Source organism: Plodia interpunctella, chromosome Z (genome assembly GCF_027563975.2).
Source record: "Plodia interpunctella isolate USDA-ARS_2022_Savannah chromosome Z, ilPloInte3.2, whole genome shotgun sequence".
NCBI lineage: Eukaryota > Metazoa > Arthropoda > Insecta > Lepidoptera > Pyralidae > Plodia > Plodia interpunctella.
This window is the reverse complement of record NC_071324.2, coordinates 418041-442615: the sequence shown is the minus strand read 5'-3', so window position 1 is coordinate 442615 and position 24575 is coordinate 418041. Positions and strand designations below refer to the sequence as shown.

General features: G+C 34.8%; 2 protein-coding genes across 2 annotated transcripts; one reads left to right on the top strand and one right to left on the bottom strand.

Annotated features, from left to right (window-relative positions):
- Positions 1-6752: 6752 nt before the first annotated feature.
- LOC128683237 (uncharacterized) lies at positions 6753-16039 on the top strand. Its single transcript, XM_053768641.1, has 9 exons — positions 6753-6884; positions 7725-7838; positions 8604-8742; positions 9652-9762; positions 10980-11476; positions 11965-12067; positions 12275-12370; positions 12807-12962; positions 13751-16039. Exons 1-9 carry the CDS (start codon positions 6850-6852, stop codon positions 13808-13810), a joined length of 1311 nt encoding a protein of 436 aa, XP_053624616.1. The 5' UTR covers positions 6753-6849; the 3' UTR covers positions 13811-16039.
- A 2004-nt stretch (positions 16040-18043) lies between these two features.
- LOC128683183 (uncharacterized) lies at positions 18044-19651 on the bottom strand. The gene is made up of 4 exons (XM_053768495.1): positions 19638-19651; positions 19201-19453; positions 18784-18852; positions 18044-18292 (listed from the first exon to the last, which is right to left on the bottom strand). Exons 1-4 carry the CDS (start codon positions 19649-19651, stop codon positions 18044-18046), a joined length of 585 nt encoding a protein of 194 aa, XP_053624470.1.
- Positions 19652-24575: the final 4924 nt, after the last annotated feature.

The window sequence follows — 24575 nt, the reverse complement described above, 5'->3', positions numbered from 1 at the left end:
TGGAGTATAGACAAGCGGACGAAATAAATACGAAGTAAATAATAACGACGAAATAAATTATTATAGGTGGAAATATAGGTTGCATCATCTTATTTATCACATTTACTTGACATAAATATTGTCGCGTGGCTATTAGTAAATAGTAAATATATAAATAAATATATTAGGACAAATCACACAGATTGAGCTAGCCCCAAAGTAAGTTCGAGACTTGTGTTATGGGATACTAACTCAACGATACTATATTTTATAACAAATACATATATAGATATACATCCAAGACCCGGGCCAATCAGAAAAAGATCATTTTCCATCATGACCCGACCGGGGATCGAACCCGGGACCTCTCGGTTCAGTGGCTAGAAGCTTACCACTGCGCCACCGAGGTCGTCAAACAAACATAGTCGAGAGACAAACCCTGAAAAGCAAAAGTATTTCTTATTATATGTATAAACATTATACTTTGGTAACTTTGTAACAGGTACAGCTTATGTCACTGCTCCCACGCTGGGATCCCTGGCGGTCCCTTGCTATCCGTCGCAGCATTTGTGCTCACCGCACCGGTGGACGTGCCCGCAGCATGCGGTCTGACTTCGTTGCCGGCGGTGACATGCCTGGAATGCTAGTATTTTTCGACACACGACCACAAAATTTAGGGGTTAGAATTTCGTTCAGGGCACTTGTATTGCTAAAGCCGGTGCTTGCTGCTCGAATCAATTTTGCATTGATTGCAATCTGAACACCGTTTTGTAATATTAATTGATGTCTGCCAGTTAATTACATGTGGTACAACATGTAATTACCTGGAAAGCATATTACCTCTAAATCTCAATTGACAAAGTGTAACTAGCGAAGCTCACTCGGTTTTGGTCGGATATTTATTGTATTTATTGTATTTTCCGGGTTTTCTGCTGGCAGAGACGATACGATATCGAATTCGTATCGTCTCTCGTCTAATCAACTAGATTTTGTCTCTCTATCTTCATCCTATGTAAATATTTTCTTACCTTTTCCACGTATCACTTGATAGCATAAAACAAAGTCGCTTCCCGCTGTCTGAAGTATGTCCCTATATATTAATCTGCTTAGATATTATTTAAAACTACGCTACGGATTTTGGTTCAGATTTTTTTAATGAGTAGATAGTATGATACCTGAGGAAGGTTCAGGTTTATTACGCGAGCGAAGCCGACCCGGGCCGCTAGTGTAAACACTTTATCAAATGCGTTTAAATATCATGGAAAAATTAAAAAGTACGTCTTATTATTTAGCGAGTAGACAATAATACATTTTATCACAACAGAGACTGTGAAAAAAATTGTCCAAACCGTTGGGTCAGTGACCTAACTAGTGATGCTGATAATCTTTACTCTCAACGAAAACAACACTTTGTTTACTATAAATACATTGTTTTTTTTCTATCTTCGCCGTAAGTATTATATTTGAAGAATAACTTCATAAACAAAACAATATCTGGATTTTAATTCTAAAACTTAACTTTTAAGAGTGGATTGTACGATCAACCGATTTAACTTGCGCGGTAGAAAACCGCCAGCCAAGTACAGTCTGCCACAGAGAAATCTGACCCCGCGCGATTTGAACACCATCTCTTTGGGGGTCAGATTTCTCTGTGGCAGACTGTACTTACCTAGGTACGCCTCTTTGTCTAAACGTCAGCGGTGCGCCGGTTAAAGGCATAATACGAAAATGACTTGCGCAACTAACCCAAACGATATTTTTTGTCAGACCTTTTAATGTGCGTAACGTATGAATGTGGTATGGTAAGTATCATTTGTGTGTACCGCGGCACATATACCGTGGTCATTAATTGGTGTGCCTCGGGAAAATACTGTTTCTCATAAAGTCATTTTAGGCCTCAGGACATTGGCGAAAATATGAGAACAGCCTTGTCAACGTTTACTCCAAGTAAAGACCGTCTATGCTCAATTAAATAGCTAATCTTTCGCATTAAATACCGTTTCCGCAATTCAAAGTTTAACTTTGTTGATTAATGATAAATGATGATTAATATTACTTAAAACTTTCTGGTGTACCTTCAAAAATTTTCGTTTTCTTTTTAATGTACCTCGAACACAAAATGTTTGCGGAATATTGGTCTAACTGATTGATATAATTATAGGATTTCTGTGGCAATTTCGGAAATAACTTTTACATTCGTAATTCGAAATTGGGCTATCATATATTGGGTTATTATTACTGGACCATTAGGCATTAGACCCGAATGCTCATATTTGCATACTACGATATAAATAAATAAACAAATATTTATTACCGTAGTTTAATGGAATATTCTATATTCATAAGTCAAAGTTTCAGTAGAAATTTGCACTGGTAATATGTTTGCTTGCTACTTCGCTCGAACGAAATCCTCTTAACGAATTTCGATGAAATTTGCTACATAGGTAGCTCCAAGCTTGCAATGGCGCACTTAGTACTTTATATTTGGAAATTCTGTCGGGAACAAACTCACGTAACTAAATAATAACATCAGACCAACCCCATCACCCTCACAGTCGGTCAATAATCCACCCTGCCGACAGAGGGCCCAACATTTACACACACGAGTACACACAAAATATATTTTTACACGTAAAGAGATCCTTCACTATCCTTTTTAAAAGTTACCAATTTATACGTGAGTACCTGTTCAGTTAAGTATATTAATCTAGCGGCTTATCACGGACAGACAGACAAACGCGGCAGAGGATTTGTATTATAATGAGGACTTAATAAGGATATTCAACAGGCTAAAATACGCGTCTGCAATTTAATAAAAATAATAGAAGTATTACTTTCCACTATCGTTTTGTATATATGTAATCTATATATAAACAAAATGCATCTATCTCATGTCCATATGTATCAGATATGTATTACGATTGCGTCCAGGGCTGTGACGCCGTGAAGCCGGGGATCGTTATAAAATAATCATAAAATTTTCAAGATATTAAAACCGGCCGCCTGCCTGACGGCAACCCTCCTTGGGAATACTGACATCCACGGGAGGATATAGTAATGCGGAACCACACGCAATAATAAAACTTTATATCTACAGCTTTGTAAATATAAGAAACGCAAGGAGCACACATTTTCTAATTTGTCATGTCCTTTACTTGAACAGAGTTTCGAAACTGAAAATGGTAAAGTCCTGAAAAGCGCGCAACACAATATCCCGTCGGTTGCTAGGTTGACGTTGTATGGATCCAGTTCGGTAGTCACTCAGGCACAGATTTAAGGCGGAGAACTTCTTACTTGCTAATAATCGTTTTTTTATGAAGTTTTTTTTTTTATTTGTTATTCTTATATTAACTTGAAACTTCGTATGTATGTATATTTTGTAGGTCTGTAATGTAATCGTTGAAATCAATGATGTAAATCGTTCTTTCGTCTAATTTTTTTTAAGACAGTAATTTTAGACAATTCAGAGTAATGTAAACCTTGTCGGACGTTGCAATTGCAATTTAAAAAAAAAATATACGGTTTTACAACTTCAACTCTCAATAAATAAAAAAATGTATTGTAAACTTTATATTCAATATTGTCATGAAAGTTTTTAATTTCAATTTTTTTATCGAAAGATAAATATTTAGCTTTTATATTAAAAATATTATTAATCTCCGTAGCGTTACTTTGAGTCTGTCCCTTAAATACCAATCCTAGGTAATTGAAGTGCAAGTGTATTACATAGCTGCATCACGGTACATTCACGACTCGGCGACCGCTGACGGGTAGAATTATTGGGAAATGTAAAGCTGCCCATTCACTAGACTGCAAAAGGCGGAAAGTATTGTTTGTACTCCACTAATAAAATATATGCTAAAATTAATTCGGATGTAAAATGTGTTCGGATGTAAAACTGACACATTTTTGAGTACTTATACGTACAGAACCTCCATACAAAGCTGCATACAAGTAATTTAAAAGTCTTGTACGGAACCAGTTCCGGAACTCCGGTTCCGTAGACGGCCGAAGGGTACAAAATCCACTGGCTTGGTTCTGATGAAATTTTGTATTCCCCTGATCATCATTAGTAATCATCATGCTATTAAAAACATATTGTAAAAAACCCAAGTCTCGCAGCTCAGTTTTTCTACTGTAAAATGTTGTGAGATCCATGTAATACCAAGTCGATTAATTTATTTGGTCCCTACTTAAGGGACCTTCTGTCTTAAGTTATTACGCAAGTTATTATCATATCAATATTAAAAATCTTTTAGGTTTTAAATTAATAGATCGACTTGGCCATCGCGTGAAAATAATGTATCTTACAAGTAATACAGATTAGATAGTACACTCAATAGAATCAGCAGGTAGGTACTCCGACGGAGAACACTCATGGTCAATAATTGGAAACATGGGATTTAGGTACTTTTTATTCCTAAAATTCTACGGGAATGAACCTCGTAGCCTCAACTAATAGGATTTCATATATTCTTTTTTATCGAGAGTGTTATAACTGAAACTGACAGATTTTATTCAAATTGCCGGTAAAATCTTAGTTGACTTTTATCTATCATAGATATAAAAACATTTCATTTTTAAATCTGTGCTTTTACTACTTCCCTCACTTTCGTTATTTTGTGGCAATAGTCTAACCACGTTATTCATAAAAAGTCAAATCATATTTTAAGCTAAAATATATTTGAAATTGACAGAAAGACACAAATTCAGCTTACAGTATGCTTTAATTTTTTTATGAATAGTGATTACAGGGTAGGTTGCGTGAATGGCTAGCTTTATAACAGAGTGTCTGTCAGGGCTCTTTTAAAATCAGACTCAACGGCAGAGCTTCGTTAGCGCGCCCTAGAGCCCTCGCAATGCTGGAACGCTATTGATTTTATCCATAGTCCGCCGGATGAATGTTTCATATTTTTTAGTAAATTACGAATATATATGTACCTATCCTTTTTTTCCTCGTGTAATTTCCTGCCATCACAGTGACGATTTGAGAGACTCGTCTTGAGAATAGCAAAAATAACAAAAAAATATATATATTTCATAAAAACCAATGTAACATTAAAATATATATATTTTTAGTGTTAGGCACATTGGTAATCGGTATTCGTAGGGACTTGACTACAGCCATGTTACGATATTCAGCCTAGTAGCCTTCTTTATTTATCAATGTGCTTATCACCGATCAGATTAGCATTGAGATGCGTGGGTAAATCACACGCGTAGAAGCTTTTTAATTTGAAACTGTTCATTATATTAATATTAATATGTACGAATCTTCAAAACAAACAGTCTCTCTCATCTTATTTCCGAGACAGCGTGGGCTTCCTTTCTGAATAAATAGTGACCTCTAATAAATCGCTTCAGCCAGACGTAAACACGCTTTAAATTTGACAGTCTGTAATATCCATATTGCAGTTGCGTACAGCCATTGCCTAGCAACGCCCCTCCCAGACAACCTTCTATAGGTCTAGCTAAAGCATGTATATTCAAAGGTGGGTATATCACAGGAGTATGAAATCGGAACTGAGGTTAACCTTCATACAATTACGCTTTCGTAGGTAAATCACTACATGCAACGCATTTGCCTACTAGAGGCTAGTCGCGTACGCACAGCAACTAAACTTAACTGGATAAAACCGGTTTAAGGGCGCTCGGCCTAGCAGAGGGTTGCGGTTGTCACTGTTACGCGCTACTGCTCAGTAAAAATTGAAGATTTTTAAATGGCTTTTAGTGGAATAAAGCATAAAGAGATATGTAGTCAAAAATTGTTGATTGTAGATTGGGGGGTGTAAATTTAATAAATGTTTTGTTTATTTTATTTAAATCTCCTTTGCCAACTCTATCTCTAAAATATATGATAATTTTGGACGCACTTTAGAAAGCTTAGCTTCTGTTCCGATTTGTTACTCCTGTGAGGTACATGCTGTCACGAGCCTGGTTTTGGCTGGGTTTGATTTGACGAACGATAGTTTTTTGTCCTCAGTAAAATATGATATTATAATATTGTTTAGATATAATATGCACTAAAGCCGTGTTTATCCCCGACTGAATGTTTGATTACATTTTTCTATACTTCTTCATACATCTTCTTTTTTGTTCGTAGCGAAATAAAGAATGACACCTACTTCTTATAATAATGAATTATTGCTTACACTATTGTCTCTTTGTACTTATCATCATATGGAGTGTGTTATTGCTAACACTGTTGTCAGATTTTATTCAAGTCGCCTAAAGGCATCTGACATGACTTTTACGATTACTTACCGCCATCTAGTGGCAGGGTAGTCGCATACACACCAGGGAACTAAACTGTCTTCGCCCTTTTCCTTATTTATAGAAGTCGTAGTCATACAATACGTGAAAATATAACTTTTTTTTTTGTCTAAAGTCGGTTAAAAATCAAGGATAATTCTATGCGAACCTGCACCTGAATTAGACACATCACAATTATTTCTTTGAACAAAATCAAGTTCGATTTAAATTATTTACTTAATGGATTTATTGAATAGTAACATAGAATAAAAAAATAGGTAGATACCAGAGATATAAACCCAGGATTCAAAGTTAGATAATTACAGTTGATCGAGGATGATGAATTGAAGCAAACTCACAAAGTTTTTGACAGAAGCGATTAATCAAAACATTAAAATTATTAATTGGTTTCGTATAATAGACAATTTTATTATTAGCCACGTTATTTTATAAGGTAACAACATACTTATTTGAATTAGTCTTTGTTATTTTATCCTCGACTATAATAATGATTGATTACTGTGATTTATGAATTAATACAATTATCTAACAAAAGATTAGTTATTGTGTTAGGTATTCAATGTTTGTTATTTGTCGTGTGTCTCCTAAAGAGGCAAAATGAAATTTCTTATACCCGATGGCAGTGAGCTCGAGTAAGCTAATTAAATATTAATTAGTTAAAAATATAATAAAATCCAGTTCGCGTCCGACGCAAAAAGTAGCTACTTATCTTGTGACATTGTTTACAACTTCCTTCTAATATACTAAACGACGATAAAATATGAATTAAATCTTGTGTAAAAGTTTCCAATACACTAAGTTTTGTAGGTTATTCATTTCATTTGGCTTCAGCATATGTGTTTCCATGAGTCTTTTTCAACTCTCTCACACAGTCCAGTCTGTCTCCTTCTTGGTCTCCCTCTTCTTCTGTAACCAATAAATTAGTTAAACGATCTTTTATTTATTTATTATCGATATCGGTTTATTTTCAATGGGAAGTATTACTAAGTCCACTAGTATATTGCGAAGGTACTACTTGTGAAAAAGTAAAAAATATATAATATGAATTAACATTATTAGCCTGCAGTCCATTCCTGGACACAGATAATTAATTTTAATAGTAGTAATAATATTTTTTTAGTCATAAATATGAAATGTTAGTAAGTAGTAGGATTCTACTCGACTTAATTATAATTTTGTTTTCCTGTGTACACACACACAAACAAAATTATAACTAAGTCGAGTAGAATGCACTTACTAACACTTCATCTTGGACTTTCTTCTTTCTTGTGACTTGGACCGGTAGGGTTCATGTTTGACCGAATATACCATTAATACCATATTACAAGACATGTAAATTAATAAATGTTTGAGTTTTCATAAAATTATTTCACCAGGAGGATATATTTATCCCAATATTCGCAAGAGAGTGAAGCTCCGAGACTCATCTAGTGTTCGTTATTTTTTGTCTGATAAAAAGTCCAATATTCCAGAGGTGTCCAGCACTCTATGGAAATAAAGTACATGAAGTATGTCCGTCTGCTGCTCATCATGATAGGCGCGTGGCCCGGCAAGGCTCTGGGCGAGAAGGAGGTGTACCGTCTCAGGTACATTATCATCTTCACGCATTGATAGATCAAAACCATCCCTACTTCCCTAAGTTATTTAGTTAATACTCGTGACAGCAATAAATTTATTGGCATTTTCTTTCATTCGCGGAGTATGTGGTATTTAGATTTTCTTTGAATTAGATATTAATATATTTTGTAATAGTTCGTTTTAATTACTTTTATTTTTTTCTTTTACTTGTAATATTTATGATCTAAAATTAGAAAACAAATAATATTACAAAAATCTTGGGTATGATCTAGTGCCTTTCTCTCAGCTTATTTCAAGTTAGGAATACAGATATTTAATTCCAGTAATATTCACTCGCTGACTTGGTATTCCCCCGAAAGAAAAGGAACTAGATACCAATATAGTTACGAATAGTTAAATGCCAACTATACGTTAATTTAAATAAGCACAGAGTCCCGAGAAGGGAATACCTATTGCCGACTGTAAAATCACAGTCAAATCTTTAAAATTTTTGTGGTATAACGTTAATGTAACGACTTTTCTTGAAAATCTATCGCACTTTGATGCGACGCCGAGATTAAACGAATTGCAAACTCACACTTCGCATACAACACGTAGGTACCTGCTTAATGGATGTATATGTTTATGTTTCAGAAACTCATGTTCATTAGCCAAAAACCTGTCAACATTCGGGATCTTAGATAGCCTATTATTGACTATAATAAATGGGGCTATCAAAAACATTTTCTCTTTCAAATTTGACCATAAAGTAGAAGGCTTTATACTTCTTCCAGGTTCCGCATGTTCAATGTGTTTATCAGCAGCTCCACTATGATCACAGGACTCATCTACATCAGACACAGCATTGGGAAACTGTCCTTCTTCGAAATGGGACAGTCCTACATTACAGCCATGATGAATTTCATTTGTCTGGTGAGGAAGGTTCATGGTGTCATTCTCAACTGTTGTATCTCAAAGCCCGGAGACCACATATTCTATTAAATCATTTTGCAAGCTTATTCAAGACGCTAAACTTCACGACACGGTTCTTGTATTGATTTTGGCGCCAGCGTGATACATAACTTAATATTATAAGACTTTTTGTTTGACACTTATGTTTGATTTCGTTTCTCAATATTTTTTTTATTGATAACAAGAGTTTGCCGTGTTATGGCAAGGTTTATTTTTCAGGTTGGAATCTTTTTAACTTGAGTCTTCAACCTTATGAGTTAAAATTTTAATGACAATGCATTATCATGATATGCATGATCTGATGGTACACACAGAATATGCTCCCGACACGGCATTTCCTCATGCACGGTTACGAAATTTTACTCATGGCTTTAGTTTCTATCGCAATGCTTTCTTGTGATTGTGGATCAGAATAGGCTCCCAATGCTAGAACTCGGCGGGAACAGCGGCTTTATGCATGGACATAATTTTATTGTCGCGCGTTGAATGAAACAAGGTTTTACAAGTTTGCTTTTAAATTTATTGCGAAGACTAACAATATACCACAGAAGATTAGTATAACCTAATCTAGTTAGAATATCGACATAAAGGATTTAACTTGTTAGCAGTTTTCCGTTGTACAATCCTTAACGGATTTGAAAAGAATTTTTGGCGAGCACTTTGGTAGTGAACACTACATTAGTTTCTAATAAAATCAATTATCTAAATCTAGTGTAGCATAATTGTTTATATACTTATAAAGTAGTAAAGGTCTTTCTTTAAATGAATTTAAGGAAAGGAGCCACCTTAACATTTGGAGGCGAAATACACAGTTTAGCTTCCAAAAATAATATTTTTCAATTAAACCGATGTATATTATGTTTTTTTCAGACTAGATTTATTACATTACTTGCGTCGAGGAAGTTGGACGATGTAATAGTGGATTTCGTCCACGATGTACATTTGTTCAACCACAGAAACAATTCGGAATACTCCAGCAAGGTATTTGATCAGATGTATGATCAGATGATTGATCATATTTACCTATTTTAGTACATGAGTATATCATGAAATAAGTCAAATTCAAAATTCATGGGTTAGCGTAAATAAAAACTTTATTATAGATTCGGTGTGATTTTACATGTGGCCTGCCTGACATAAACCCTCTTATTGCTGCCTGACAGCAGTTGGCAAAGTTAAGTGGTTCTTATTAGAACGTACGTAAATGGTAAGCCCTTCTGGCATAATAGGGACCAACACTGTTTGAATGAGTTTCTTTCGGCATTTCTTCTCAGCAGTGGTCGTTACGAAATGCTAGTAGTTTGTAGCTTTGGTAAACATCATTTAATTTAGATTATGACGTGAAAAAGTGCCTGTGAAGGCCTAATTTCTGAATAAATGATTTGATTTTGATTTTGAACCACGGAAAGACATTCTATGGTAGAATCACACGCTACAAAAACTTGGAAAACTTGTAATGTAACTACGCTAGTCACATTGTTCAACGCGAGAGTATTTTTAAAATTCTGAAATTTGGTACTAAACGATTTGCTATAACGTTCTATTAATTACGAGGCACACTGAACGAAATAAACTCAGAAAATTTACCAAGTTGCCTTTATGTCTGTGAAAAATGCAACAAGTCTAAAGGAAGTTAATTAAAAATTCTCAGCACCGCAACCAGCCCTCGAAATAATTAACTCACAATTATGGGAAGATTCTTTTAAGCAAAAAATATACTCCTGTACGATAAGTTTGCTCTTTGATCAATTAATTACAATGAAGCATTAGAAAAGGTTACAACTATTAATAGTTGATATAATTATGAAATTATGTTTTCAAACTCCTTATCGCCATCGTCGTCAATTGTCCACAACACAATACATTCATTTCGTTTCAGATCTCGTTCACCAAATTTATCTACTTACGTATTTCATATTTTGTAATTATCATTATATTCTTTTTTCCTACTTATCACAAAAAGTCTGTTCTCGGTTGAATTCTGTAATTCTAGCTGTACTCAAATCCACCCCAACTATTCTCGTGCTTTTTCTAGTTAATCTAAACCGAGTCTTTTACTTTAAAACAACTTTCAAGCTTCCTCTTCCTATATTATGTTACTTCTGTAATTTGTATTTTAAATGTAATATTTCAGACGAACAAATGCTACACCGACAAGAAATTAAATTTAATTTAATTGATGATGGTGATGATTTCAGACGAATCTGTTTATCCACAAGTTGTCACACTTCTACACTATCTACACACTGGGCCTGGTTTCTTTGGTCGCTGCGTTCTTCAACGTGACCCCTCTCATCAACAACATATCCAATGGTGGCTTCAGTGGCCATTTGGCAGCAAACGTCTCTTACGAACACGCAGTGTATTACGCCCTGCCCTTTGACTACCAGCATGATTTCACTGGCTTTATGATCATATTCACATTCAACTGGTACATATCCTTCTCCTGTGGTATGATCTTTCTAAACTACGATTTGATCGTCGCTCTGGTTGTGTTTCATCTATGGGGACATTTGAAGATTTTGACTCACTCTCTGCAGTATTTCCCAAGACCTGGTTTCATTTTTGGGAAAGCAGCGGAAAATGATGACGAAAATGCTGTAGCAAACACAGAAACGCATTATTCCGATGAGGAGATGGTGGAAGTTGGCAAGAGATTGAAGAATATCATCAATCATCATAAAAATATTCTGAAGTAAGTGTGCGCTAATTAACTAAATTCTGTTTCATTTATTATTTATTGCACAAAATACAATTTGTGAAAGTATACCTAATAGGTGGGATATTACCAAAAGCGATACTAACAGTGAATTATTGGGTCATATTATGTCAGTAAATGAAATAAAAATGAAAAGAAAAAGTAACTGAGTTCGTTATTTTTTTAATATAGGTAATTGTTTTATGTAGGAAAGCGGAGCCAGATCTCCAACGCTTAATAATAAGGAAACTATTATTCTTTATTCGGATGCCAATAATACTAATTTAGTGAAAACGTTTGAACGTAAAAATAAGTTATTAAATTTTACAACGTCCTAAGTAGATAAACAGAAGGTGAGGAGGCAGCGACGCACCAAAAACAAATGCAGTGTTTTCTTTAAAGATTTCAGCTTACAAAACTTGAGTCCATTACTTGAAAAATATGCCTTAGGTGAGTTGTGGAAACAGATATTTTGTTCCTTCCAGGCACAGCGCTAACATTTCGGAGGCGGTGGGCATAAACGTGGCCATGTATTACATGTTCCATCAAATCAGTGGTTGCCTGCTGCTTCTAGAATGCTCACAATTGGTACGTTATTCTGAATTCGATACACTAGTTACCTACCATTGAAAATCGGTGGTCGCACTTTTAGATTTTTAACAGAGTTACATTGTATTTTATTGTGGATTTTATCATTCTCAATGCGAATTTCAAACTCATCATAGCAAAAATTCATTTTATATTTAAAATAATTTTATACCAAGTTATAGGTGTTCATGTAAATCTATTTTTCAGGATCCAAAGGCTTTGATACGCTTCGGCCCCTTGACTATCTGTCTCATTCAGCTTTTGACTACTGTGTCCGTCATTTTTGAGCTGATCAGTTCTATGGTGAGAAACTATAAGGTTATTTCACAGCAAGATGAGAGGACCACCGAGCCACGATAATTACCTATTTATGTCAATAGACTGTGTGGTTTACACATTTGTACAAACAGGTCTTTTGTGTCCCAGTTCTCAGTCTTGCTTTTTACCAAATCCCATTTTAATTGGAGTCGGCGTATAATGTCATTTCCTTCCACAGCTGCCTGTTTCCTGTCATACCTTCATTTATTATAACACTTTTCTCCCATAACATTTTAAAACTCCATCTGCAGACATTTATAGCTTTTATAACCACTATTATTATCACAATTACTGCAGCTTATTAATAATTTTTGAATTAGTAATAAATGCCAGAAGAAGTTTTTTGTTAAAAACTTCACTGGCTTTGACTGGCTTTATAATTTACATTCAACTGAAATCAAAATTAAACCTTACTTACCAGACTGATCACGTGGTCCGCGCTGCATACTACACGCCGTGGGAGTGCATGGACACCAAGAACCGCAAGCTGGTGATAACGCTGCTGCGGCAGACGCAGATCCCGCTGGGGCTGAAGGCCATGGGCATGGTGGAGGTCGGCGTGCAGACCATGGCATCGGTGAGCCTCTTGTTGCAAGTGTTGGCGTGTCGATGAGTATTTACAATTTATTGAATGTGTAGGGTAGTAGGCAGCTACCATTTATTAAATCACTAAAATTCATTAAAATATATTCACATAATTGTAGATTCTGTTTTGAAAATGATTACTGTTTTGTATTATTTAAATAGCTTGCGAGTCGATGGGGATTTGGCTGTAAGGATGTAAAAGGTTTCTGTTCATTAATGAATTGGTTAGACGCATAATATTGAGTGGATGTTGAATTTTTCTGGCCATCCAACGGGGCAATGCTGCAGGGGTTGTATGAGACGGGACAATCATTTTAACAATTTCTAACATGTGGTAACACTTTTATGGTGAGTTGTACCAGTTCAGTTTCACGTTGATTTAAATTACGCGCAATGGTCGTTTATACATAATGGCATACTTTCATTTGCATTTATCTGCGCAGGTTAAAGTTAACGTCAATATTAACTGGTGTAATCGAACCATAAATTCAAATCGATATATTATCATGAGATATAACCTTTATTGTAGTTAATGAACTTCATTCGCGCGATCTTCAGAGTATGTAAAGTTAATCCACGTTTCAAAAAATAATTTATTTCTATACTAAATACATTATTCCTGTTTACATAGTATGGTTAACTTTAAGGGCAAATCAGAAAACCGTAAATATAACTAAAAAATGAAATTTTAAACTCCTACTTACTTTGAAACTCTTATTTACAAACTTTACATAAAATAATTTTACAAACTTTAGATTAGATATTTCTTTTCTATTTCAGATTCTGAAAACCACTCTTTCCTATTTTATGATGCTGCGAACAGTCGCCGACAACGAATGAAGAAGTTCACAACATTGAGATAGTTCATAGTCATTTCTTTCTCTTAGTGTGGTCTGATGTCAACTTTGACATTGACATTAACCTGTGCAGAGCAACGCAAAGTACGCCATTTTGTCTTAGCGGCAGCGGCGCGCGGCGCGCAGTTTAAAAAGTTAACGTTGAAGTTGACTCGTGTAAGTCACTCTTAGTTTTTGTTATCAAGCACTAATATTTTTGTATCGTAATCCATTTCTCATATAAATCACAGATTAAAAGATGAGACCCCATCATATTTTTTTTTTATGAAAACGTTTTTAGCTTTTTCTACGTATAATTTCTTTTAGGTACTTGTATATCTCAGAGCGTTTTGAACATTGCGGCCGCGCTGTCATTACAATGTTTCAAATTTTAACAAAGATAAGAATTCGTTTTACTATTTGTCTTTGAAATAATTAATCTGTACTGTAAAGTTTATGAATGATTGATTTTGGATATTATTCCTTCCTCAAGAAAATTAACGGGTCGTAGTGACAACGCGGCCTAACGCTTTGAGAACCGAATTAAACATTGAACTGTTTTGTTGGTCTTTGGAATTATATATTTCTCAGCGTACCCGTGCGCCATGGTTCCAATTTTCATACTCTAATGATTGTAATAAACATACCTAAAGCCTGTTTCGCCCACCACACTATTTTTTTTTACTCAGACGGTATTCATACAATACCTATTTGAATACCGCGAATAATATCTGCCTAGTGCACATATATAACTAGCGGCCCGTCCCGGCTTCGCTCGGGTAAAAACATAATAAATTATGCACCTAAACCTACAAATTTTATACAACTTAACCTAAACAGTAAATTAATATTTCATTTATAAACAGAAAAACCGTTTTACATTTGAGTAAAAATAATTTTAAATTTTTACGAATATGGTGGAGAGTAGCAAGTATAAAAATTAGCATTCCCGAGGAGGGTTGACGTCAGGCACGCCGCCGGTTTTGACATCACAGTCGAATTTTCAATATTAAAAAATATTTTCTACTTTGATTCCGGGCTTCGCGGCGTCACAACCCCGAAAGAAACCGGGAACTAGCAGAGATGAGAGAGATAAGCTAAGTAGGTATTTGATCCTGAATTACTTTTATCTAAATAATATTATTCAGTACTGCAAAGTCTTTGTATGTGAACGGCTGTAGCGGTCCATTGCTGGATATTACATGAAAACAAACTATGCGTTCTAATTTCAATTGTTAGTTGTAGTTCTGTTTACGTAATCTCTTTTGTGCACTCCGAAAAGCTCAAATATTGTTTGAATATTTTATGTTCGCGATTTACTCGTATGATAAAGCCTTTGAAACATTCAGGTATTTTATGAAACTGGATATTTTAACAAACTCCTGTAACAAGTTCATAAATTTCGAGCTTTATATAAATTATTTTCACTATACCTACACGGTCCTTATGTCATTATACCATCGCTCATTATATATAATGCGTATTATTCAGAGAGAGACCGTCCAATTAGGATAATTGGAATTGCAGATCAACCGAACAACACAACCAACGCGTTGTTACACCTACGCGAAATTAGTGTGTACCTCCGCAGATTACAATAAAATACATGTGGCAAGCACAACATATTTAAGTATTTAGAGGTGGGCTAAGCGGCTTAAAAATAACAAACATTATCGTTAAATTATTTTTTTAAATTAGCTTTTTTTAAACTTCTTATTATCTGCTAATTAAAAAAAAAATAAGCTATTAATTATTATTTATTTCGTTGAAAACAAGTTGTTAAATTAAAAATTAATCTTGGTTGTTAATAATAGTTTTAAACATACTAATGCAATTTTCGTTGAAAATTGTTGCTAACATATTTGTAGCAGAATTTAATTTGCTGATAGTTTGACTTGTTATTTTTACGACATTTTGAATTTGAACGATGTCAATGAACTAAAATTTCTAATCGAATTGAAATTGCCCGAGTGTTAAAATTGTAAGCGTAAGCAGTAAATAATAGTTGGTTAAATTAATTAACCTATTTATGTGATGGGCATCACTATCTCGTTCAAGAACTAGCTTAGACTCCGCTACTTCATGTCTTCTTATATTCCTCGTGGCTGAGGGTCGAGATCACCATGCGACAAGAGCACACACAACTTTCTGAGCTTTATTAATGGCGCCGTTTACAATTCCTGTCTCCGTTTCACATACTAACTGAAAACATATAATAAATAAATAATAATAAAAAGCCTTTTATTGGTTAATTTCTCACTCACACACATTACATATTTCATGCATATTACAAAATCTTTTGTTTCAAAAAAAAAAGTAAGTATTACTAATTAACAAAATCACTAATTGTATAAGTATATAATTAGTGTCATTTTTAATTATGTAAGTATTAAATAATTAATCAAATCATTCCAATTAATCCATAATATTACATTTATAAAAAAGATTTTTTTTTTAGATGCTATAGAGTTTTATTGTTTTTAGCTATTTTTTTCCCTTTTTTCCCTTTCGAATGAGAATCCCTCTCTGAGGTAAAGGCCTCCTCCATTTCCAACCAGCTTTTCCTATCTTGCGCCTTAATACACCAATTTTCGCCTGCCATTCCTTTTATGTCGTTGATCCATGTTCGTTGTGGTTTTCCCCTTCTTCTCTTTTCTGCAGATCCTTTCCACATTACTACCACCACCACCATCCACCTTGCGTCTGACGTTCTGGCCAGGTGACCGGCCCATTTCCATTTGAATTTCATAGAGTGGCATAGGAAAAAACATATAATGATTTCGTAATGCAGCCGTATCATCTAAAAAAAAAAAGTGAGCGAAACCTTTCCCCTTTTTCGATCTCCACGGATTCACTAAAAAGTATATAAATTAAACATACATTTTATTTTACTGGTGTGCCAAATGCTCGTTCGCTTCCACTTTGTCCAAGTTGCATGACAAATGCATGACGCGCCAATTTGATGCTGTTGTCTTAAAAGAGTCGACTTCGACAAGAATTTCGACTTCGTCACAATATTACTCCGCATCGTATCATGAAAGATCAGTCTCATTGACAAAGCCGCTTATAAAACGAACGTAATGTAATAAAATGTAAATTAATAAAAAATAAAATAAACATAAAAGCAATTGTCGCTCGTATCGATGAAGAGGTGGGAGGAGGGCTTCAGAGGTCTTATATTGAATCTCCCCCCAAGCACCGAGGGCCCAACAAATCTCTGAAGGAGACAGATGACTTTCTTAAAGGTTTATTTCACATATTGGTCATCCTACCTCATTTAAGAATTATTGACCTGGGTATTGTTATTTAGTGTTTTTTGTGTGTTAATAGTTGGACAATATAGTCAATTTTTCCTCTTACGCAGTTACGAATCAGCACTTTCAATGACAGCCGAAGAGAAAGTAACTTAATAAAGTGTTAAGTTTGAATAAAAATGAGATTGTCTACTAATTATTATGAGTATTGATGCAGACTAATTCATGATAGGACAAAAAATCACTTAAATTAATATCATAATTTTACAAAACACATTTATAAATTGAAATACCAATAATGACTCCAATTATTGAGAGCTTATGTAGACTTATTGAAATGCCAATTACGTCTATATATAAGGATACACAAGGACGTCTAAGGTTCTTAAGGTGCGTAGGTGTCAAACAGCTCACGTTTTAATATGAAACCTCTAGACGACTTTAGAGTTCTTGAATTGCCCTCGTTACTAGAGAAAAATATTTCTCAATGATGCAGTAATTGCATCTTGAAGCTCAAAGCGAAGCTTTTTAAGAAGCTCCGACAAAGCCCAGGTAAGCTTTCGTTCGAAGATCATATTTTTCTAGACATGTTTTTGCCTTAAGGAGAATATCATTATAAATTCTGAATTATTTTTAATGCTGGGAAAGTGGATTATGTAGACGTACTTCTTTGCTACTTGTGTTTGTTATTATTTCTCACTAGACTCTCCCCGCGGGTTCTATCTTCGGGAGCTGGGTGTTAAATGTTATAGCTATATTTCGTATCCGACTACGACTTAAGTTTCCAAGCCTTGAAATATAGTTTCGGCCAATATTGTGGGTGGAAAGAGGTTGAAATTATGATGACAAAAACTTTATTAATTTATACAGTATGTCTTTAATTTTATAGAATCAATTAGGTATGTCCTTTAATTGTCTGTTACTGTCCGCAGCACAATAAAATATGACATAGTCGTTTTAAAAATCTGTAAAAACGTTATACTCTATACACAAGGTGCAGACGTACACACAGTTGACGCACAGTTGAAAATGAATACGAACATGAAGCCGTTAAAATTATGTTGGTAGTCGAAGGGCAGCTGGTAATAGACGGAGTGTTCATACGTCTTGTTGGGGGGTGGTTGTCGGCTGAAACCACCCTTGGATATGTTGTTCAAGATGAGGATCAAATTGGAAAAAGTAAAGAGAAAGACCACGAACACATATGTGTATAAAGTGAAGAAATGGCACAACTTGTGGATTGATAATTGAACTTGTCCTTTGTTGTTCGCTCCCGTGAAAATTTCGAAATAAAATTACACAAGTTGCTAGGTTGTATTATATTATACTCCCAGGAAAATTGCTGGATGGCGGCAGTTAAGAGAACGCCAAAAAAGTTGAGTCGCCTTTAATGGCACCCAAAATCATAAAATAACAAAATACTTAAGGCATTTGGTACGTAGGTATCAAGTTAAATGAATGGAAATTTGTGTTAGGCATATAACTTGGGACCGACTTCCTTTCAAGAACTAGGTCTGTAGCATATCTGATTATTTTGCTATGTATATATATAGACCCGAGTGTCTATGTAGATGCATGAAACAAATTTTTGGTGATTTTTCTTACTTCCATATAGTACTCACCACGCTCGTAAATACTACGGACTTAGTACATAAAGGCTATTACATAAAGGATACTATAGTATCACAAATTACGTATACAGTATTATAAATCCCTCCTTTGCATATTCAGACACGTTGCTATGACGAAACAGATGGATGTCCACAATGAAGTCAGTGATCAATATGTCGTGCTTTTTTTGTGAAAAGAGTGATGAATCTCGACTATAATAACATAATTTATTAAGTAGGTAATATGACTACTAAGTATATATTAAAATGAACCAAAACCGGTCTGCGCATTTGTTACAAAGTTAAATAAATGTTATTTTTTTTCTTAACACGAGATCAAAATTGTTATTTTGCTTGAAAGGCTATATTTTTCAAGCAAAACAATAATTTTGAAATTCGGTCCATAATTGACGGGGAAATCGTTGAACATAGGTAGGTACTCAAAAAAACGTTGCACTCGACTATTATAACCTCCTCCTCATTTGGAAGTCATGAAATTCAATAAATACCTACATAAAACGTATACTTACGACACACACGCCGATCATGAGAACGGTTAATAAAGTTTCGACCACTTCGTAAAAGGCGATATCCCTCATATTGTTCCATAAATAAACCGCGCCAGCGATCAAGTTGTGGAAACAAATGACAAAGTTCCAAAATTTATACACGAGTCGAAATCGCTCGCCTTCCCCTAAATCCTTTCCTGGCCACGCTCCAATAATCATCAGTGCTACACGAAGATATCTCATATACTTCAAATCATATGGACGCTGAATTCCTCTACAAAAGAAGGATGTTTGTATAAAAAAATTATAATATACTAATACGAATATACACACGATGTTACGACACTGGTCCACCTACTACGTGAAAGCTTTTTCAAAAATGAAGTCATACAAAAAGTATATACAAAAACCAACCTCTTGAATCATAATAAAACCTGGCAATCATGCGCTCCGGCTACCGAAAACCTGGCATTGCCCATTGTTGTACCGACTTGCATTGCAATAAGACCAATATTTGTTAATTGACGTCCTTGGAGAAAAGGCTGCGGTGAAGTTTGTTGCGCCGCTTCTTCTTCACCTGCGCTTTGGAAGCCGGCAGTAGACTTAGTTTAAGTAATTTTTTTGACATCAATAAGTGATGTATATCATCCTAAATTGAATTAAGAATTTTGAATAATTGTACCTGCCTGAAGTTTGATAGTTATCTGTTCCCAAACTCCGAATCGTTATCTGTGTAAATAAATCGGGTAAGTGAAAATTTTAGCAGAGCTGAATAGAACCCTAGTGCTAGTTAAAAGTTAGGTGGCTGTTAGTTAACATAGTTACGAATTAGTGGTATATTCAAAATACTGACATATTTCCACGTAAAGATAACTTAGCTGTTAGTTTCCATTCGCGTACAATTTCAATGTAAATTGTTTCGTACCAAAATTAATTAGCAGACTGTTATATGAGTTAACTGGGAAACCTTAGGTTACGTTAAGTTAATTTAATTTTGACAGAACAAGCGCCATCACAGGACTCCGCTTAAAATTCTAGGATTTTGTTCGCGCTTCGATTCGGATAAATTTGTGATGATCAATACTATGACACTGATCAGTATTATCTGTACAGTACTGTGCAGGTTTTGACCGCCACTTGCTACCGGTGAAGGAAATCATCGTGGGTAAACTTGCTCACTGGTTAACAGTTTAAGATCACTAATGTGCATGTGATTACTTGCCACTAAATGTCTACCTACCGACTACCTAGTCGTAAAATGTGATAATATGTCTTTACGCGGAAGGAAATTGTTGACGATGTTGGGAGCAATGGCAAGATACCTATATTATTATTTTAAATGTGGATCGTGGATCGGGTCGGAAGGTTCCCTCTATTGTGGTTGACTGACTCACGCGTCAACTCGTGAACGGGTGCAGCCGGGGGGAACTGGTCAGCTCGATCTTTTTTTTTGTATATATATATATGTCTCTAATTTTCCTGTGAGAATTTCTTGTGAGAAACCTAATTGTTCTCGAAAATTAAATGCCTAAATTAATAATCATAAGCCCCGCTGTAAAAGGTTGAAGTTTAATTTAATATTTGTAACGCTTTGTAGTTACAAATTCCTTAATTATATACGTAAATATCGAAATAATCCCATATTTCGTAAACTGCTTGATATCCATTTTGTTCAAAACAATTTGAAGTTTCATTTGAAGTTATTATTGAATTCTTTGATTCCATGATTTCACTGCTTAGTTTAAAAATTAGAGGGGGGGGGGGGGGGTATAGGTATTGATGTAAAAAAATAAATCAAAATTAATTTATGCCATAAAGTTTGATAAAGTAAGGCTTTTACGCCATCATGTCTCTTGGAGAGCAGACGATCTACTTATCTTGTCGTCTCAAGAAATTACGGTCCAATACTTACAATACGAGCTAGAAATTTAATACAATATTTATAAATGGCTAGCTTGATGTTCTGCGGAACGCATTGTAGCACAACTACTGGTGTCTTAGATCATTACTAAATTATCTAAGACGGGTGGCCATGTTGTGTTGTGGCCACTGATGTCAACGCATCAGCTGATTGCTTGACAACATGTTATTACTCAACTTCAATATAAATAATACTGAATACTACTTAAATGTTTAATAATTGAAATATTATTATTTATTGTAACATTTGTATTGTTGTAACTTTTTATTGTAAGTCCGATGCACCAAACAGGAAAAGAGGCACAACACGTATAGAATCGATGACGAATATCGTCACAATACCAAGTAACTCACCGGCCTGGGAATCGATCTCAGGACGTACAGATAACGGTTAGGCGCGGGCGGTCATAAGTAATATTATTGTGTGACACAACAATGGCGGTTATCATTCTTGTCTTCTCCATTTCACACATAAGCCGGTTGTTGAAAACACATTTTCAATAACAAGAAGTGGTCGTAATTTCAAGAAAAGTAAGTACCTCACACGAATTAGGATGAGCGAGATGAAAGAAAGGATTTGTTTTTGAAATAAATGGTTACAAACATTTATATAACTTAATTTTCCTGAAATTACGTTACCAGGAAATTTCCATAGAAAAACAACCCTGCCGTCGAGAGCAGGCTTCCTCGAGCGCGGATCCAGCGCTTACACAAGAGAGGTGAGGTGATAGAAAACTACTTCTTCTTGTCGAGTCGGAATTTTCGATCCTCCTCTGTAGTCTATAGGACATGGGATATTTGGGACACGATAACAGGCCCTACTGAAATTCAAGCTTATGTATATTTTCGCAAGAATACTGAAAGCTTCATAGATATCCTGATCCTGACCTGTTTGGAACATTGAGGCAGATGCGTAAAAATCTTTACCATGAAAATTTAATAATAATCTTATTTTAGTATGAAATGGTAAAAAAAAGGTCTGTTCAATGTTGGCTTCGGTCCCATGACTGTCTGAAAGAGCCGGGCCCTAATGGACATATACATCCCTACGCAAGACTTTGAAAGGATCGGACTAAGTGCCGTGAATTTCTAAGGAGATACAAAATAATAATAAATGTTTATTTATTTATCCACAACCATTTGCATAAAGAATTAGAGGTTAATTACGACATAATAGAAGGATTATGGAGAACTGGTGCCCATGTTCGATGTGGTGGTAGATAGGCCAAGGAACCTGTAGTGCTGGTCACCGGGATATTGGATATTGTAACTTATAAAAGTGGCAAAAAACCTGATTTAAATAAAAGTTAGTTAATCTTTAAAGTTAAACATATAATAAATAAGTTAATATTAATGATAATAAACTTGTTTTTTTTTTTACTTTTAAACTTATAACTATAAAAAGATATTTTTGTAATTTTATAAGGTAAATATTTCGTGTTAAATTGTTTTGTGACTTAATAAACTCAATATTTCGTGCTTGCCCATCGCGGGCAAAAGCTGCTGTGGGTCCGCGCCGGGCCAGCAAAGGCAGCTTTGATCGAGCCTCCGAGAAAGTTCGCTTTGAGCTTGGACGGAAGATGCAGCGAGTGCACGCGTCGTCTTATTTCCCGCGTCCAAGTTTATTTAATAACAAAACCTACAGAAAGAGACTATTGGCAGTGTTTTGCAGCTTCACCTCTTTGCTTTGAAATAAGAAAATTATTTATTTCCTATTTTGAATTGAAATACTGGCCATTCAAATAGAAATTATTTTCTTTTAAACGAACTTTGTACTAGCTATAGAGTTGTTGCAATTTCCTTCTTGTATTTGTGTATATCGCATAATTAAAATTCAACAAAAGTAGCTCTTGAGTCATAGAGTGTAGGCAGGAATAACTAACACGGGTTTATGCTTGTCAAGTTTATTCCCACCAAAAACGTTCTGTGAAACTAGCCAAGTCTTGTTTCTCTTAATGAAATTTAGGTAATGCCAAATCTGAGATTTGCAATTTACTTAATATAGTATAGTTACTTTATAATATGACAGTCCGTTGAACATAATTTAAGCATAATCTCTTGTTGATATGACAAATCAACCTTGGGTGTTCCTCTTAAAAGCGTTTCTTATCTATATAATAAAGAATACGAATTGATACTATATATACGATAATTTCAAAGTTCCAAATTTATCCAGTGGTTCTCAAATAGGGGCATAAAAAAACGACGAAAAGTTTCCTTTAAAGGATGGTACCGCAGTATTTGCGTATTTGCTTAGCGCTCGATTTGGCGGGGGCGCTGCCGATGATATATTCCTTTAATTTCAAATGTGAAGAAGAACGCACCGCATGACATTAAATAAAAAATAATTAATTCCAATTTGATTAAGATCCATCCATCATGCCTAATCCACATTCTTAAACAATAAAGAATTATTAATTACTAAGAATTGTTTCCGAGAAAAACAGTTATTAATTTAAAAATACAGTCGGGGACAGACATACTCGTACCTACCTATCATCTAGCTATTTGTTACCTAGCTATACACAAGTAGCTACATAGTATTGAGCATCAGGTGTGCCTTCCTCGTAATGTAATTACTTAAAATTTATGAATATGTCAGTACAGATAATTTAATGAATATTTTAGCGATCGATGGTTTTTGCAACTGGTTCTATCTTCATGTCTGATTTTAAACCACAGTTCGATTTTCGCGTAATTATTTTCTGCGCCGAACTGAAAAGCTGTTCTTTTTGTGTTATACAATTATAATAAATGGTACTTAAAGAAAAGTGTACATATATTTTTACCCCCATTTTTGGTCTTTGGGGAAAGAAAATTAATAAATAAGAAGAAAGATTCATCATAACCAATCCAGCGGCTCAGCCGTGACAACGTGACAGTCTTTAGCATTAATAATATTGGAAATATCGATATTCCACTCTTGTGTGACTTTAACTTATTTATTTTTTGATTATTTTTATTCGGTGCTAAACTAAATTGAGAGCCAGACCACATCACTCATCCAATTCTTCCATAATCTACCTATCTATATCATTCAGAGCCCCAGTGGTCAAGCCAATATATTCATCTTTGAAGTTTGTTCGAATCCTACGAGAGCCAAAACTTTGTTTATTGTTTGGTAAAGTATTAGTGAACCCCAAATGTATAGTGTTTTGTTACTAAGTACTTCGCGCTTTATTCGATCAATTCTTCTTTTAACTTCGTATATAACAAAAAAATTTACGTAGGTGAAGCCTAGACAAAAGTTTATAATAAAACCGTAATAAAAATACACCTAAATCTTCCTCAAGAATCACATTATCTATTGGTGAAAGCCCTTTAAAAACCTGTCCTGTAGTTTTTGAATTTATCACATTCATACAAATTATGACGCGACGCGACGCGACGCGACGCGACTTCTTTTTATAATAATAAGTATTTTTAACTCTACAAGTCGAACTTTAAACTTTGTATTTTTTGTGCACACAGACTAC

What these genes read in the sequence shown, in the direction of transcription:
- LOC128683237 (XM_053768641.1), top strand. Translation starts at nt 6,850, where the DNA reads ATGAAATTTCTTATACCCGATGGCAGTGAGCTCGA. An exon ending in ATTCGGAATACTCCAGCAAG is followed by an intron (nt 9,763 to 10,979) that starts GTATTTGATCAG and finishes TGATGATTTCAG; the next exon opens with ACGAATCTGTTTATCCACAA. An exon ending in CATCATAAAAATATTCTGAA is followed by an intron (nt 11,477 to 11,964) that starts GTAAGTGTGCGC and finishes TGTTCCTTCCAG; the next exon opens with GCACAGCGCTAACATTTCGG.
- LOC128683183 (XM_053768495.1), bottom strand. An exon ending in TCATGATCGGCGTGTGTGTC is followed by an intron (nt 18,853 to 19,200) that starts GTAAGTATACGT and finishes TCACAAAAAAAG; the next exon opens with CACGACATATTGATCACTGA. An exon ending in ATAGCAACGTGTCTGAATAT is followed by an intron (nt 18,293 to 18,783) that starts GCAAAGGAGGGA and finishes TCAATCCACAAG; the next exon opens with TTGTGCCATTTCTTCACTTT.